The 18,264-nt window shown below is 31.8% G+C and overlaps 1 protein-coding gene across 2 annotated transcripts in view; it reads left to right on the forward strand.

Annotated features, from left to right (window-relative positions):
• The first annotated feature begins 259 nt into the window (after window positions 1-259).
• The window catches only part of LOC129920742 (uncharacterized membrane protein DDB_G0293934), a 71,546-nt gene continuing 53,541 nt past the window's right edge, over window positions 260-18,264 (forward strand). Inside the window, exons 1-4 of one of the 2 annotated variants that reach the window (XM_056002338.1) lie at window positions 260-986; window positions 13,223-13,640; window positions 13,727-13,852; window positions 14,207-14,761. In XM_056002338.1, the coding sequence (XP_055858313.1) occupies window positions 841-986; window positions 13,223-13,640; window positions 13,727-13,852; window positions 14,207-14,761 (1,245 nt within the window). In that variant the 5' untranslated portion in view covers window positions 260-840. Of the gene's footprint in view, window positions 987-9,077; window positions 10,238-13,222; window positions 13,641-13,726; window positions 13,853-14,206; window positions 14,762-18,264 lie in introns of those variants that run through there. The other variant, XM_056002337.1, reaches the window with a different exon arrangement.

Below are 18,264 nucleotides of genomic sequence, written 5' to 3' on the forward strand. Positions count from 1 at the left end.
CCTTAGCAATTTATAGATCGAACTTAAACGCGTCGTCGCCGCTGCGGCATAGGCACAGGCACAGACACACCACCGTCACCGCTCCATTTACGCTCATTATACGCTAAAGCTAAACTCTAACTATCTAACTTCTGATTGTATGAAAAAATGTCTGCCTTCCTGCGTATGGTTGCTTGCGCTAGTAATGGTTTGGTTGTGTGATTCGAGTTTCAGACTTCTATACATTGTATAGAATTTTTTTTTTTTTTGTTCATATTAAATATTTATTTTATTTACTGTGTTGTGAATAATTTTCCCTTCGCGGTTAGTGTATCTCAAAAGAGTTACACTGTCAAAACTGTCTTGTTGACCGACCACCACCATCATCGGGGGTATCGAAGGAAGTCGATTTCTAGTTGGTTGTTGATGATCGTGGTTTGCTTTGCGCTTTAATTGAAAGAAAATAACCCAATTTAAATAAATAAATAATGAAAAAAGAAATGAATTGAAGAGTGAGAGAGTCATCGTAACATTTTGTGTTTTTGTTGATGATTGGTGAAATTCTTCGATTTTTTTTTATGGAGCGCGTATTTTTTTTTTTAATTTATCTTTTTTTTTTTGTAATGACTGATTTCTCTTGATCATCTGTTTTTTTTTTTTAAGATAAAACTTGTTGCATTCGCGTGTGTTTGTTAATGAAGAAAAATGTTTTCCTGACAAAAACAAAAAGAGGAAAAAATTGATCAAAATATACATTCAACAACGAGGAAAGACCGGTAACCTTGCCAACGATTGAAAATTTGATTTGTTTTTTTTTTTTAATTTATCGTTAAAAATAATAAAAAAATCAAACTCAGAATCATGGCAGAGTCCGGAATTGATTTGGGTTTTGATTTTGATATCGATTATCTTGAAGAAATGACAACGATAAGAGGTTCAAATGGCTTAAATGCATCAAGTATGGAATTTTATGAGTTGAAATCTCGAATTCCACCTCCAGATGAAGTGTAAGTTTATTAAAATCTTCTTATTTATCTTTATATTGAAAATTAATTTATAGAAATTAAGTGCTTATGAAAGAAGAAGAGAAGGTGTCATATTTTGAACCTTCCTTTTAAAGAGCGACAACAGCGCGGCGTAGAGTAAGTGAATCTATTCTCTATGAATATTTTTGCCTCTTGCTTAAAAAAAAAATTTTTTTCTTGCAACTTTAATCGATCACGTGTGGTTGCAAATTTGTATAAATGTTTGTTTATTGTATATCTACGCAAGTAAATACAAATACATGTAAAAAAAAAATTAAATTAACTAGTTTATTTGGGGTCTCAACAATCATTTCAAAGGAGCTAAGCAATTTAAAATCACTTTTTTTTTTTTCTTTCATATTGTCACCTTATACTTATATTGGCAACGACGTCATAGTTATCGTTAAGACAGATCATGATAAAGCTTTTAAAGGCTGCGTGAAACTGATCAACGCGTCATTGATGTCATTTTTATTTTATATTCAAAGAAAGTTATCGTACCGTCTTCAAATTAAACGAAAAGCTTATCTTTTTTTTGTTTGAGCATATATTTCATACTGTTCGCAAAAAAATTGAATCGAAACGAAACGAAACTGAACGAAACTTATTAAATTTATGTAGTCCTCTTTTTTAATATATTAAAAAGTCGGCTTACTTAAACTCTATTTATAAGAGATTCTATAACAAAAATAATCAAATCATTACAATTTTTATTGTATAATTTATTTTATTAAAAAAATAAGTTCAAAAACTAAAACTCCAAAATAACTCTCTAAAAAGAATAAAACAAAAACTTCTAAAATTGTTTGTAATGTTCATAATACTCTTAGAATATAGGAATTTTCTTATTATGGTAGAGGTTCATTATTGCACCTCTAGAGGGTGCCATATTTAACTTTATGTTATGCCGCATAGCTTGTAACAAGCAAACGAGCAGGAAGCTTACACTGATACCTCACTTGTCAAATTGCGACAAGCAGCCTAGAAGCTATAGTTGAACATATGAACCTACACACGTACAATACATACCGGTTAAAAACTAAAAATCCTCCTTTTGGATTGGCTGCAGTTAGATAATGAAGCCTTATCATCCACGTAGCATTACAACTATGGTTCGAACCTCAGTCAAAGATTGTATACGATAAATTATCGTTTTGGTTCAGAGAAATAATATCGCCTTACCAACATGGGTTTGTGGGGGGAAGATCGACCTCCACCAATCTTGATCTATTTTCAAATTATGTCCTCAATAAACTAGAAGAAGGTTTTCAGGTTAATGTCATCTACACAGATTTTGCCAAAGCGTTCGATAGAGTGAATCATTTGATACTAATATCTAAACTAAAAAGTGCAGGTTTTCACTCTGCAGTGCTATCATGGCTTTCTTCCTACTTAACGAAAAGTTATCAAATTATTTCCATAGATAAGATTCAATCTTCTCCTTTTTTGGTAACCTCTGGCGTACCGCAAGGTAGTCATCTTGGACCGTTATTGTTCTTGATTTTTATTAATGACTTGCCTAACGTTTTTAAAAACTCACACCGCCTTCTTTTTGCGGACGATCTTAAATTGTTTAAAAGCATTAAATCCTCTCGCGACTGCAATCTACTCCAAGATCGTCTCTTGATTGTTTAACTAATTGGTGCACCATTAATGACTTGTTTTTGAATGCCTCCAAATGTCAGTGTTTTACTTTTTCGCGTATTGCCAATCCAATCAATTTCGACTACAAAAAATAAACAATAATATTCTAGAAAGAGTTTTTGAATAAAATAATATTTGATTGTAAATTAAACTTTATAAAACATATCGAATACATCATTGCAAAATCTAACACCATACTTGGTTTCATAAAACGTAATTCATCTGATTTTACTGATCCCTATACTCTAAAATGCCTGTATAATGCTTATGTCAGATCTATTTTAGAGTATGGATGTGTTATATGGAACCCTCATTACAATATTCATTCTACTAGAATTGAAAAAGTTCAGAAAAAGTTCACTAGGTTCGTTATTTGGAAACTTGGTTGGAATATTGAAATGCCCTCTTATTAAACTAGATGTAAGCTAATTGATATTCAGTCACTCGAAAACCGTAGAAAAATGTACTCTGTATTGTTTGTAAGTGATATTTTGTCTTATCGTATTAATTGTTCTTCGCTTCTGTCTTTAATTGATTTGTATGCTCTAATTCGTCCTCTGAGGACAAGATTTTTATTTTTTGAAAGCGATCATAGGACAAATTATGCCAAAAATGAGCCAGTAACTCGCTGTTTCCGTGAAGTTAATCGTATTTCTTGTGTTTTTGATTTTGACTTTCATAGTAATCGTTCTACCCTTAAATGTAATCTACAACGTCATTTTATAATTAATTTTTGAAATAAGCAAAATACTATGTACATTAGGGTGTGTCACTTTTGTATGGGAAAAAAAAGTATACTCTAATTTTCAAATGTAATAGTGGTCAAAAGTTGTATTAGGGTCTGAGATTTAATAATGTGTACAAAAAAGTTTATAATATCATTCGCCTTTGGCTCGCTCAAATCGGTTGAAGTTGTTAAGAAAAAAACGATTTTATATGAAAAAATGATTTTTTTTATTCACTTATTATTTCGCAGTTTCTTTACTAAGTGTTCAATTCCAACAAATATAAGCTTAAAAGTTTTATCTTTATATCAATTATCTTTCACGTGAAAGACTAAAAATATTAAATATGTTTTTTTTTTTGTATCCAAACATATGTTTCAAAAACCTCTGAAAATCCAAATTTCTTCGATTTCTTCCTATATTTTGAGCGAGCCAAAGATATTAATTAAAATGAAAATTGTAAACGCAGGATTTAATTTAGATAAGCAATGCAACTTTTAAAAGCTATTACATTTGAAAATTCCATACTTTTGCATTTTGACACACCCTAATGTACATACCCATATATATTTATTTTTATTTATGTGAGTTATTTTCAAGTAGCCTGTAAGATATTTTTGTCTAAATAAATACTAAATACTCAGTCATGAAATTTTGGAGCAAATTTGAAAAAAAAGTGGAGCAAATCCAAAATTTCCGGAGTAGATTTGAAAAAAAAAAATTCTTACTTTTAAGGAAATTTCTTTAATTTAAAATATTAAGGTCTTAAATTAAAGTCAATGGGGCGTATTCATAGACACAGTTTAAGAAGCTTTTAAGAAAAATTCGAGTTTAGTTAAACAACAGTTTTAGTTAAACAACAACTACGAGTATGAGTTTGGCCCAATTTGATACATAAAATAGAATTATTTTGAGATAAATTCAACTTGGACCTATTTATATTGTTCTATAAACCTCTTTAATGCAAGTGGTGGTTCAAAAATGTATTTTCAATTCTAAAATAATTGCAATTTCAATTTAAAACATTCAAATCCAGTTAGTTAGGTTGGTTTAGGTAAACAATTTTTCTGTAATCATTCTTATTATTTCAAAAATCCGTGAGATGAAATCTGATTTATGGCTTAAAAATATATAGGTACACTGAGGGAAAAGCCACAATAAAACAACGTAAAATCAATGAAAACCACATTGATTTAACTATTATTCGGAATGATTTTGCGTTGAAGATGAACATTTTAAAATCAACGTGGAAAAATTGTTAATTTTTGATGGTTTCGTATCTTAAAGTCACATAAATCAAAGTAGTTCATCTTTGAAACAACGACGTTTCAACTTCAATTTATTTTTTCCCTCAGTGTATATTACAAAATAATTCAAGAATTATTCATTGACAGTTGTTGTTTCAGTTGCGCGGATGAGTTGTAACCAATTTCGATTCAAAAATACCCTCATAGATAGCGATTTATAACTATCAGCTAATACACTGATTGAAAAAACAACTTAAAATCAACGAAAACCACTATTTTTCGGAATGATTTTGCGTTGAAGACGAAAATTTTAAAATCAAAGTAGAACATCGTTAGTTCGAAGTGGTTTTCACTTACAAAACATACTTAAATCAAAGTTGTTTCAACTTTGAAAAAAGCATCAATTTAAATAAAAAAAAGAGTGTGTGTACACATGTAAACGCGACTGAAGTTATACTTCTCACTCATGAGTCGCACTCTTTACTTGCCACATGCAACTTGCCCCATGCAACTTGCCACATATGCAACTTGCTACATGCAAATTGCCACATGCAACTTGCCACATATACAACTTGCTACATGCAACTTGCCACATACAACTTGCCACATTTTGCATACTAAATGCCTCGTGCTACTTGCCACATGCACTTGCACCATGTTTTATGGCACATGGTACTTGCCACATGCAACTTGGGACATGAAACATGCAACTTGCCACGTGTTGTGTGTTTTTATTTTATTGTACTGCGGCGTACTGCATTTTTAAATACTAAAGGACTACACGGAGAAAACATAACGCCAGGGATAACTTTACTTCTAGTATATTTAATCAGAATAAAGTTGAATATACCAGAAATAAAGTTAAATATACCAGAAGCATAGTCATCCCTGCCTTATTTTTTCTCTGTGTACCAACTCTAAAGGTGAAATGACAGCCCTGCTTCCCAATTGTCTCGGAGATGGCGATCGCGTCATAATCCGTTTGACATTCTTGTCAAAAAACAAATTTTCATACCCACCGTCCCATAAGAAGTATAACTTCAAAAAAAAGAAAAAATTGGCAGCCATGGGGATTGAACCTACAACTCTTGGATTTCTAGGCGAATGCTTTATCACCGTGCTATCTCACTGTTGAAAATTAAGGTGATAAAATGCAACAAAAGCTAAAGTGCGATAAAAATCGAAAAATTTTGTGCGTTGTCTCCAATTTAGTTTAAAGATGTTTCATGTTAGTTTTTTCAACGTTAAATCAACATTGACCATATTACATTTTACATTTTGTTTTTTCCCTCAGTGTAGTTGAAAAAAATTGAATTTTGAAATCTTATTAATTAATTTAAAAAAAAAGTCTTGGAAACATGAGAATGATAGCAACCGTTATTATTGCATATTTAATAAAAAAAAATCCATTAAAAAGTTGATCGTAGTTTTCCCGTAAGTAAGGTTTTAAAATACCAAATGTCAGTATTTATCAAATATCAATTAATAGTTGGCAATCCGTAATACAGATTAAAGTTACAAGGATGGCATGACAGTAATAATTTTAAATGAAAATGGTGAAGTGAATTAATAGACACACAATCGGGCTTTTTCTCTCTCTCTCTCTCTCTCTCTCTCTCTCTTTCTCTCTCTCTCTCTCCAAATGCCAAAACGTTTATTAAAAACGCTTTGATAATTTAATGCATGAAAATAATAATTAAAGGAGCCAAAAAATCATGTGTTTTTTATGCGATTTCAACCCTCTTTCGTGGAGAATAAAATAATGCTGTACGCATGGGATAACGGATAACCTTAAAAGGACAAAAATGACAACTCAACAAACATATTTGATTGTTTGTTTCAATAAATCTTTAAAGAAGTATTGATGGCTGTAAAACCACGTTATATCATTTTATTGGCAAACAGGCAGATTCCTTTCTGCAAATTTTTTTGGTTTTTTGTTTTGCACACAATCCAAAAGTATTATGTACTTGTGTACTCGAATGCATATCAGTATGTATGCAGTACTCTTGTTTTTAATATTTTCTTATCAACAAAATTGTAGAACCTATAAGATAACACCAACAAGTATAATATGTATGATATATTTTTATATACAAGTTTAAAGATTGAAGAGATTTTAAGACCTTTTGTTTGTGTATTTAAACAAAACTGAAAAGTAGATATTGTTGTTTTTTTTTTTTGTTTTTTGCTATTGATTCAAATAAATTTATTGACGTACATTTTATTTATCATGTGAATTTAATGTTATGAAGATTGTTATCGAACAATTTTTATTACACATCCGGTTCGCAATATTTTTTGCAAGTTTACGATTAATATAAAATAATATGGTCTACCTTGATGAATTTATCATGCATTGACTTCTAAATATTGATCCATGTAAATGTTAGAAAGACCCATTAGGTTCACTCATAAGTCATAAAACAAAATCAAATAAATTTTGTGGCACGACATGTCATACATGAGACAACCTCTGAAAGAGCAAGGACTAGCTCTCAACCATTCATGTGTCGGTGTTATTAATTTGCAAGAATGGAAAGGACTTTTTTTTGCTTTGTGATTTATTTGCCTGAGGTTAGGAAGACTTTCAAAAGCTACCCCATTATTTAATAAAAAAGATTTTTATAAGTTAATAAGTTTTTTTATTTAAAGATTATCTTTTTTGTAGGTACTAATCATTAACAGCAACCCATAATTTTGGATAGTACAAATAAAGTTTCAATTTCTCTCTAGGAAATTCTCCTAAACTTTTAAGATAACTACCAATTTTAAACATAATTGCTTCAGATCGAGAAAAGGAGAGAAATATGGAATACAATTTTTTTTTAAGAACCCTTAAATTGCCCTAAAATACCAAATTTCGCAAGTTTAAATTCCAACAAAAACCCCTGTAATAAAAAAATATATTTTACTCGCCCCAAACCAACTTTAAAAATTTCGTAGTATTCTTTTTCCACTGAAATGGGTTGTGTTTATTTTCTAAAAATTGGCGTTTCAAAATATTTTTTAACTAACTTAAAAAAAAAAAAAAAAAATCAACTAGTACGTACGACCCAGCAGTTAACATAAATAATTGAGAGATTCGGGACAGTCGTACCTCTCCTCTCTCAATAAATATATGTTTCTATATTGTTATTTTGATGGCTCTTTTAGAAAAAATTGTAGACAAAATTAAGAAGAAAATTTCCAAGTTCAAGTTCAATGACAAAAAAAAAAAAAAAAACAGCCTAAAAGATATAAAAGATTTCTTTTATTTCAAAAGTTCAACTTATTGAAATGACAAAATTTATAAAAAAAAAAAAAAAATAATATTAGGGAATATAAATTCTGCAAAATAATGATTTAGTTAAACGATATATTTTATATATGGAAATGAAAAATATAGGAACAATATATTTGCAGATTATTACTCTATCGCACACATACAGTGACGAGCGAAAGTAACCGACAATTAAACCAATAATTGAATTATTAAAAAAAAACGTACAATCCTGAAAAACGAAAACCTGGAAATTCCAAAATCCTGAAAGGCCAAAATCCCGAATATGAAATAGAAAAACTGAATTTTTTATCAAAATTGTTACATTGTTTTTTTTTTTGTCGCCTTTACCTACTTCTTAATTTTACACTTAGAATTATTTTTCCGAAATCAAAATCCGGAAAATTTATTAAATAAAAAATTTTGGATATTAATTTTCAGAATTATGAGCTTTCGGGATTTGGGTATTCACTATCCCGGGTTTTCGGGATTTCGAATTTCTGGATTTTGAATTTTCTGGATAATTGGCTCTAAGGATTTTGGATTTTCAGGATTATAATTTTTTTTTTTTTTGGATTTCGGATTTTTGGGATTTTGACCCACTGTATTCTATTAGTATTTTTTTAAATAGAATTTTATGGCTAATTCTAGGCACGATATTAGCTCTTATACGGGTATTAATGGATTCAAACTTCTTTAAATTTGTTTGATCTCAAAAAATTCCCAATAAGGGTCAAGGTTTTGTTTTAGAACATTCAACTTTTCCTGATTTTGTTATACAAAATTCTGCAAACAGTATAAAAACGCTTGGAAAATATTTAAAAACGCGCACTTGCAAGTCAATTTTTTGTTTGTTCAAATATTTGCTTCCAGAATTTTGAAACCAAACAGAAAAAATATCGTTACATTTTGTATGAATATTTAAGTGTCTGTCTAATTGTATTCTTTTATATTCTATTTCTATCAACTTAGTAATGACTCAAAAAAAAAAAAAAAAAAAAACATTTTCAAAGTGTTAGCAATCACTACTGTAATTCTGTGCAAACAAATATATTGTAGTCCAAAACGCATGCGTTTCTAAAGGCCAATTTTAGGTGTTTTTTTTTTTTTTTTCTTCTGATAAACATAAAAACCTGATCACAGCACCGCATAAAAAGTTTTTTTTTTTGTTTTTTGTATCGTTGTTTTAGTTTTTTGGCAAAGTTTTTCATTCATGACACAAAATGTTTCTGGTATCGAACAAAACTCAACGATCTATCTGTCTTCCTTATTTAATTTTGTTCTTCTGTTTTTTTTTGAAAATGAAATGATTTCGAGGTGAAGTGTGCGTTTCGTTTTTTTTGACATAGAGAAATAGCACGCGCGTCTCTCTTATTAAAATTTGAAAAAAAAAATCTAAAAAAAAAAATAGCCGCGAAGTGTGTTTCGAAATCTCCTTTTGACGGGAATCAAAAGCAAGACCGCAAAGCGCCAAAAACTCCTATTTTCTTATTATTTTTTTTTTCTTGAACGAAATGAATCACGATTTTTGCGACATAAAACAAAGAAACAAAAAAAATTTATCGAATTTTCTAATGTTACGGGGATCTAATGTGATGGATAAACAATATTGATTTCTTTTTAAAAAGTGTTTATGAATTTTCGCAAAATGATTACTACATCGAATAAACAACCATCTGAAGCAACAATAAACCAGCAACAACAGCAACAACAAGATAATCAGTCACATTATTTTGCCCTGCGATCTCAATCTCAAGGATCAGAATCAAGATCACAGTCAGGATCGTCGTCGAGGAGAGACAGTAATTTGAAGGAATTTCGTGAATTTCTCAGACGAGTGCGTACTTTACAAATGTCTGCCACCAGTAGTGGTGGTGGTGGACAAATTAACGGTAGTGGTAGTGAATCCTATTCAGCAGAACATAAGTATTCTACAAATTTGTCACAATCGATCGGCGTAGATAACAACAATAATAGCAACAACCAGGCTGGTGGTGTCATTCATGATCGTTTGACAGCTGATTCGTCTGTGAAGGCAGATTTGCAAAATGTTGAAGTTGGAATCGATCCTACGCTTTTTATGGAAAATAATGTTGAATATAAAATGGATATTGAACCGTCTTCACCAAATGTAGGCCGAGTCACCAATACTTGGCAACAACTGGACGAACAACAGAAACAGCAGCAACAACATCAACAACAAGAACAACAACAAATGACAAATATTCGAGTAACTGTTGGAATTGATAAGGACTTGGAGATGATCTTGGAAATGGACCCAAGCATTGTTGATTTGGGTGATGTACCTGTTATTGAACAACCGAGAGTAATTGGCTTACCACCGTTGATAGGAGGGTAAAATTGATTGTTTTATTTTAAAAATATAGTTTTTAAGCAATTTTGTTTTGAAAGAATAAGCCATTTGTTTTGAAAGACTAAAGCTTAATCAGTATCTGATCCCTGAAAATCACCAGTTTCCAAAAAATTGTTGGCTGGTTACAAAGAAATCTGAAGCTTTTACCGAAAAATTATTATCTGATAACAAAAACTCAGCCGGTATCTGATATGATACCGAAAAATTCAGGTATTAAACCGAAAACTTGGTAGCTGATGCCGAAAATTTAATACCAGATACAGCTTATACGGTACCAGATTGCATATAACACTGGTCTGCAAGGAAATCCTCCTTTTTATGAAACTATACTTTTATAAAGGATTTTTGTGTGCTGATTCCGAATCACATTTTTAGGATATTCCCATTAGAAAATCTCGAAAACCCATTTTTTTTGCTGTTTTCGACGCAATGTTTTGGCGTAATGTAAACTTTTTCAACTAAAATTTTCACGGTTTATAAAAGAACTTATTTTTTTATTTCAAATTCAGTTTCAATCTCCTCAATGTCTCTTTTCTTATTCGAGATATCTAAATTTAAGTAAGTTAAGTAGGTTTGGCATATATTACCATAAAGAAACTGATCATTAAAAATTCATATCTCTTTCTTCCAAGTTCAAAAATATACTTTTCTAATAGATTTTAGTATGTTGATTTTGAGTCCGAATTCAAAATTCAGCTCCTGTTTTTGAGATATAGTATTTTTTTAAAGATTTTTTGACCAAAAACTTGATTTTATGACTCTCTAACGCTTATATCTCAAAATCCTGAAGTGCTAGATTCTTTTTGACTTTGGATTCGAACTCAGCACATCAAAAACCATAACAAAAGTTTACTTTTGTTCCTAGGAGAGATAAATTTGAAGATTTAGAAGGCAGTGTATCGAATGATTCATCACAGATAAGATATTTCTAAATAGAAAAATATTATATAAAATTACAAAACACGTATATAAATGTATTTTACTATAGTTTTCTTTAAATATTTTTACGCATTTGACTTTTTAAATATAACGGGTGTTAAAATCATAACATTTCCCTTAATTAAGGTATTTTTGTTCATATGGGATTTACTAAAAACTGCAGGATTTAAATATTTTTTGTTGTTTTTGTCAATTAGTATTTTAAAATGTGTGTTAACCTTAATAAATAAATACAAATTTCGTGTTATATGATAGATCATGTTATGAGAAATAAGTGCTCCAATTTTGAGCTCAATATTATTAATAGTTTTATTTTCGTACTAGGTCAACCAAATCTAAAAGGGTTATTTTCTACAAACTAGGTACTCATATTTTTCAAAAATCATTTAAAAAAAAATGGTGCTTGCCAGAATTTTTCTGAAACCAGATTTAGATTCAGGAAAGCCAAATCTTTCATAATTTCAAAAAATTATTTGAAGGAAAAACGATATTACGAAATTGCTACAACTGATAGACAAATCGTGAGTTGAAAAACAATGATTGGTTGCAGCAGATAAAAAGTGGGCCCTTTGGCTACCAGTTTTATGTTCTGGCCCTTGGATCTTGCCAAGGCCTCTTAAGAATCTTAATTTATCAGATTAAACGTGTAATATTGCTAACAGAGCCTAGAAAATAAATAAATCGATTTCCAATTTTCAAAATAGAGCAACAAAAGCTTTTGTATTGTACCGATGTTAAAGAACTTATTTTCCAATTTGATTATTTTAAATCCAAGTTGAGAAAATTTGTTAAGGATAAAAAGCCAATATCATTCTCTTTATTGAAAACATAACTCAAGCACAAGTAACTTCTGTAAGGCCTAATACAAGAAAAACTGTTAGGTAGGTCGTGGGTATTGTGTAAATGGCGTTGAATTCACTCTGTTTTTTGGTATTGAATCCCAGTCTTTTGATTTCACTCATCTTGATCATCTTAAGGGGGGAAATCCCTCTGGAATTTTTTATTTTTGCATTATTTTTTTTTTGCGTAATAAATTTATTTATCAACCGAAGAAACTATTTTCAGTGGTCTTAGCCTTAAATGAAGCCTCAAAAGTGCCTAGATAGTCCCGAAACCAATGCTCTCCGAACCTACTATAGTACGAAAACGAAAACTTTAAACGCATTTTTTTCGAAACTAGTTTTTTTTCGCGCCGTGCAATGTAACTCAAAAACTAATGAAGCTATCGACTTGAAATTTGAAGCAAATTACTCCTTAACTTATTGGCCACAACATGAACCTAAAAGTTGAATAAAATTTGTATAGTAAATATTTTTTTTAACTACTTCTTTGTAAAAAAAACATGGTTTTTTTCGTTTTTTTTATTTCTAATTTTTATTTTTCATTAAAAAAAAATAAATTTAGGTTCATGCAATGCGTATTAATATCATCTAACGGAAAAAAATTTCTTTTTTGATTTAATATGATTTCCTGGACCTGTGCATTGCACGGCGTAAACTAGAGGCGTCAACTTTGAAAGGCTCCAGAGCCGCCATTTTGTTATTTTTTCATTTCAAACAAAATTTTTTCAATACTTAATAATGTCAGTAATATCTTGTCTTTTTCCAAATTTCAATAAGTGCTTTCAGTTTTTCATAAAAAAATATTGAAAAAGGTGTCGTCCAGAGGGATTTCCCCCCTTAACACCTAGAACTTTTGCAATTATATATAAATAACAGCACATATCATTAAAGACAAATCATTATGGGAAGCTTTCATGAGAAAAGTCGTCACAAGATTTGATTAAACAATCGCTGATCGCTGTGATGAATTGTCCTGAGATGGGCTGTCCATGATGAGTTGTCTTATTATAATTAATTTTGCAGAGTTGATTTAAAACCCAAATACCTGTAAGATCTTTTAGAATGTTAAGGGTTCTAGATGATCTAGGTTTTTGTGGTTGAGTGACAGGCAAACTTGTTTTTTTTTTTTTCAAAAAAAGGGTTTCCAACATATTTCTAATAATTGTTATAATTTTCTTCTCTCAGGCCAACATTTAAAACTGCAACGCCAACATCACGAACGCAACTTAAACTTCAACTGCAACGTGAACAACAACAGCAAGAAATTGAACGGCGTGAAGCCGAAAAACGCTCCATTGCAATCCAGCATCAGAGTGGCGGCACATTGACGTCATCATCGTCGTCATCATCATCAACGGCAATGATTATGGACACCTCACAAATTCAGCCATCAGCAATCATACGCCAGCAATTGCATTCAACGCAGCATCATCATCAACAATCAGCTCATATGCAACCAATGGTACAAACAACATATCACAGTACTTTGTCACCATTGCATCATCAGCACAACCAATTGGGTCGTGACAGTATTAATACCACGGCTGCACTCAAAGTTCCACTTCAGAGTATTGGAGTGGATGTACCGCCGCAAGTTTTACAAGTAAGGGGATTAATATATTTTTTTTCCCGCGTAGATAGTTTTATTAATACTTGTTTTTGTTTAATTTTTTTTTATATTTCTGCTAGGTCCGAACAGTATTGGAAAATCCAACCCGTTATCATGTCATTCAAAAGCAAAAAAGTCAAGTTCGTCAATTTCTTAGTGAATCGTTCAAACAATCTGGTGAATGGGACGAACAAATATTTCGCCAGGTGAGTGTTTTATTTTGTATCTTTTCCGTAGCCTTTAAGCTAGTTTATTAGGCTATAAGCCTCTGTGGCACGTGTCTGTATATGGGTTTATGGCTACTTTTAAATCTTATCAGTTTTTTTTTTTCTGACGTACTATGACTTCACGTGAATTAGAGCTTAAGACTACGAAAATATTTTAACTAGGTACTATCTCGATGTACTTATAAATCGTCTCATGATTTTTATTATTTCTATGTTTTGTCTTTGTTTTTCTATGTTTTTCTATGTTTTTTCTATGTTTTTTTTTGTATGTTTTAATTTCTTTTTTTCTATGTTTTAATTTCTATGGTTTTTTGTTTATCACCTTTAATCTAGAATGGAAAAAATCCTTTGGACTCTACATCCGCATCGAACAATAATTCTCGTCCCGTTGGTAGCGGCGGCATTTCAACATTTCACAATGAACAAAATCATCGCCAGGATAATAATTGTTCACCAATGATTACAACAACAACAACAACAATTCGCGACAATGACACCAATGTCATGCAGTCATCGCCGTTTAGCGTTGGAAATTTTTCAGCAGCTTCCACTTCAATTGGTGATGCCAATTCGATTAGCAATAAAGGATTTAGTGGAAGCAGTGGATTTCATAATAATTCCAGTAATCTGTTAGCATTGAGCAATAATAGTGGCAATAATAATATGAGTTCGTCGAAAATATTAGGTAGCCAATGTAAATCGGCTTGCAGTAGTAATACTGATACAAATAATCGCGGCGGTATAAATAATTTCGGTCGCAGTGGCGGCGGTGGTGGCGGGACAAGCGGTGCAAGTCATTTTTCGAGTAATATGACAAATGCAAGTCCGGGTGCATCGGCGGGTGGTATGTCACCTAGTTTGAGTTCAGTGGCTACCAGTAATTCTGAGGTGAGTTTTTTTCTTTTCCTTTTTGTTTATTATATTTTATTTTTTTGTTTAAATTATATGACAACACATCAATTATAAACTTGCTAAGTCATACAAATTTTGACAAGTCAAAACCCTCTGCAGGGCTGGCATAGTTGTAATTTTTCTAAAAAATGTTATCATGAATGAAAAATTTTTGAAAATATTTAAATTCTAAAAAAAAAACAAAACGGTGCGATGCGATGGATTATGACGCCAGAGGTCTGGATTCAAATCCTAACTTCCACCACCTAAACATTTTTGTTTTTCATGCGAGGAATTGACAAAGTCTCCAAAAGTATTATTTTTAAAACTAAAATATTATCTCTGCTTAACCGTTGGACATCCCTGTAAATTGTAGGTCAATTCGCATATTAGAATGCGGTTGAGAGTTGTTAGCCATTAAGCTTTGCTTTTTTGTGTGAGTAAAGCAGCATAATACCAAGTTGCCCTCGAGTTCAATAACGGCATTTACATGTACTTACTTAGTGTGACCAGCGCTACAATCCATTTTTGATTTGGGATACAATCAACAAGTTTCTCAGCCAGCTCTATCCTTAGTTAGCTAGTTCTAGCTTCACACGTCAAGTTGTCTAAAGACCTCTTCCGCTTGAGTGTGGTATTCTAAAAGAGGTCTTCCTCTACTGCCAGTAGTCGAAAACTTTCCGGGCCAGTCGCTGCAATTTTAGATTAGGTAAGTGTCCTTTTACAACCCTTGCAGTCCGTAGTCGAATCTTCATGTATAATCACCATCATGCAAACGGGACCTCAAATCTTCAGAAAACAATCCAAAAATTTCGCCTTCGTCAAAGTCAATACCACTGCACCACATAAGTAGACTCCCGGATTCATATGAAAGATCGATAAAATATATCTACACGTTTTTATGAAGACCGACCCATATACCGCATCCGTCGAGTCCGTCATGTTCTCATAAGAACGTGTGTATTTTATCGATCTGCCAGCTAAATCCGTTGACGTATAGTAAATTAGCAGTGTCAGCAGTTGGCAAGTGAAATCCTTTCTAGACAAAGTTATTTACTACACTGAGGGAAAAGCCACCATAAACAACGTAAAATCAATGAAAACCACATTGATTTAACTCTATTATTCAGAATGATTTTGTGTCGAAGATGAACATTTTAAATTCAACGTGAAAAAAGGGTTAATTTTTTGTGGAATCAAAGCAGTTCAACTATTAAACAAAGACGTTTCAAAATCAAAGTTTATTATTTCTAATACGTCAGGCGTTATTGAGTGTTAAATTGTTCATTTTTGACGGCGGCAGCATATGCTTGATTTTGACCGTCAACCGTTTAACCGTTCTTATAGATAAGCGATGTAAAAGAGACTGATTCCCTTATAGTTGGTGCAGTTCAGAGGATTTTTATTTTTTGCTTCCATATTGAAACAGGGTTGAAGTCATAATTATGCAGGACTCAACAAACCTTTTACAAAATTCTGGTGATGGGATTTTTGTTCAGAAAAAAATTGGAGGCACCTCTTAAACATAACACTCAGTTCCTGTCTTAGATCATTGAAGCAGACATAAGTAAATTCTGAGCTTATAGAGATCCGCCTTAATTTTTCTTACGGAGCACAGGGCCGGTTTTAGGGGGGGCAACCTGGGCCGTCGCCCAGGGGCGCAAGCATTGAGGGGCGCAGCAGGCACCCCCGAACTTTTACAAAAGTTATATAAATAACGAAGTCTATCCAATCGATGTTTTATTTATTTTTACTTTCACAAAGGCGCCCCAATTTTTTTTTATTTTACTTTTTCAACGGCGCTCGTATTGTTTGTCTTAAACTTTTTGAAGAATGAAGGCGCCCCCCAATTTTGAGTTAATTTGTTTGGCTTCCGGAAGGACAATGGTGTCCAAAATCTTCGTTCATCTTTGGAAAACAAGGCGCCCCAATGGCTTTTGAAAGACTAAAGCAATTCTAATATTCCTCCAACCAATTTAATTTTTGCAAAGGCGCCCCTATATATGAAACACTAAATCATAGCTGGTTATATCCAGACTGTAATAATGAATAAAGAAACATAAGGGAGACAGACAGAATCCCGAAATTAAAAGTTCAGGAAGCCCAAAATCCAGAATACCCTAAATCCCGAAAACCTAAAATCCAGAAAGGCCAAAAATTGACAGCTTCTCCATTTCTCATAAAAAACTACGTTTGTGTGTGAGAATAAAAGAATAGATCTGTTCGTTGTTCCCTCCTCCAAGGCACTCTAAGTCATGTCAATTAACTGTCAAAAAAAATCAGAGTTTCTTGGGTTTTCACTTCACATCGAACACCTCAGGGCCCTAGTTTCATCAGCAAACATCGAACACAGAGGAAATAACTCTGGTTGAAAAAGGAGCTACAAAAAACGCTTGACAACGAATTCGGAGCGACCCAGAGTGCCCTAGAGCTCACAACGAACAAACCTAATACTTATAAAGGTATGTCGTTTCCGATTGGCCGTCCGGAAGCGTCCGGAATCATTCAGAAGCCTGCTACAAGTTTTTTATTCTCCTACTGAAAAAAACAAAAAAAATGATTTGATTTTTCACCAATACAGATATTAAGATTCAGAATTGGATGGTGATTCAAACTTTTTTATATTTATATTGGATTTCAGAATGAGTGAATCATTGAGTGATTCCAATCGAAAACGACATTAATGTACCTAGTTGAAAAAGTTTTTGAAAAAATATTGTTCAAATAAAACCAACTTTATACCTACTCTTTAAATGTGTTTAAACAAAAAAGTCAGAAATAAAGGTAAACTTGTCAATTGAGCCTAAATGACATGAATATTTTATTTTTTTTAATGATAACCTTATGTACTATAATAAACTGCACATTGTCAATAAATGCATTAACAAGTATATGAGAGGTAAGACATAATCTGCTATTGCATTTTTCATGATTTTAAAAAATTGTTTTAAAATTAATTTTTTTTTAGAGGCGCCACTTGCAATCTTGCCCAGGGGCGCCGCCGGTAGACTGTGGGGCAACTTGTATGGGAGACCGGAAAAAACTCAATTAAAACTAAACTACTGAACCAATTTTCATGAAATTTGCAGGAAAGGTAGCTAATAGCAAGACAAATCTACACCAATGACCACCCATTGCCACGCCCCACAGTGGGCCCATATGGCCTTAGGCGTCTCAAAAATCTGTAACTTTGTTGTCTTTTGTGATAATTTCTTCAAATTTGGAACATAATGCCTTTGATATATAACGAATCATTCAACTTACTTTTTTTTTGAAATTAAAATTATTTTTAAGCTTTTAAAAATTAGTCAAAGTTCAAAAAGTACGATTTTCGCTTGATTTGGGTATTTAAAAATATCTGTAACTTTTTTGTATCCTGAAATAATTAAAAAAAATTTGGAGCATATAATCTTTAATACATCAGAAATCATTGAGCGTAGCTTTTTTTAAATGCAAATTATTTTTGAGCTTTGAAAAGCTAGGCAAAGTTGAAAAAGTAC

The sequence above is a fragment of the Episyrphus balteatus genome, chromosome X (assembly GCF_945859705.1).
Source record: "Episyrphus balteatus chromosome X, idEpiBalt1.1, whole genome shotgun sequence".
Taxonomy (NCBI): Eukaryota; Metazoa; Arthropoda; class Insecta; order Diptera; family Syrphidae; genus Episyrphus; species Episyrphus balteatus.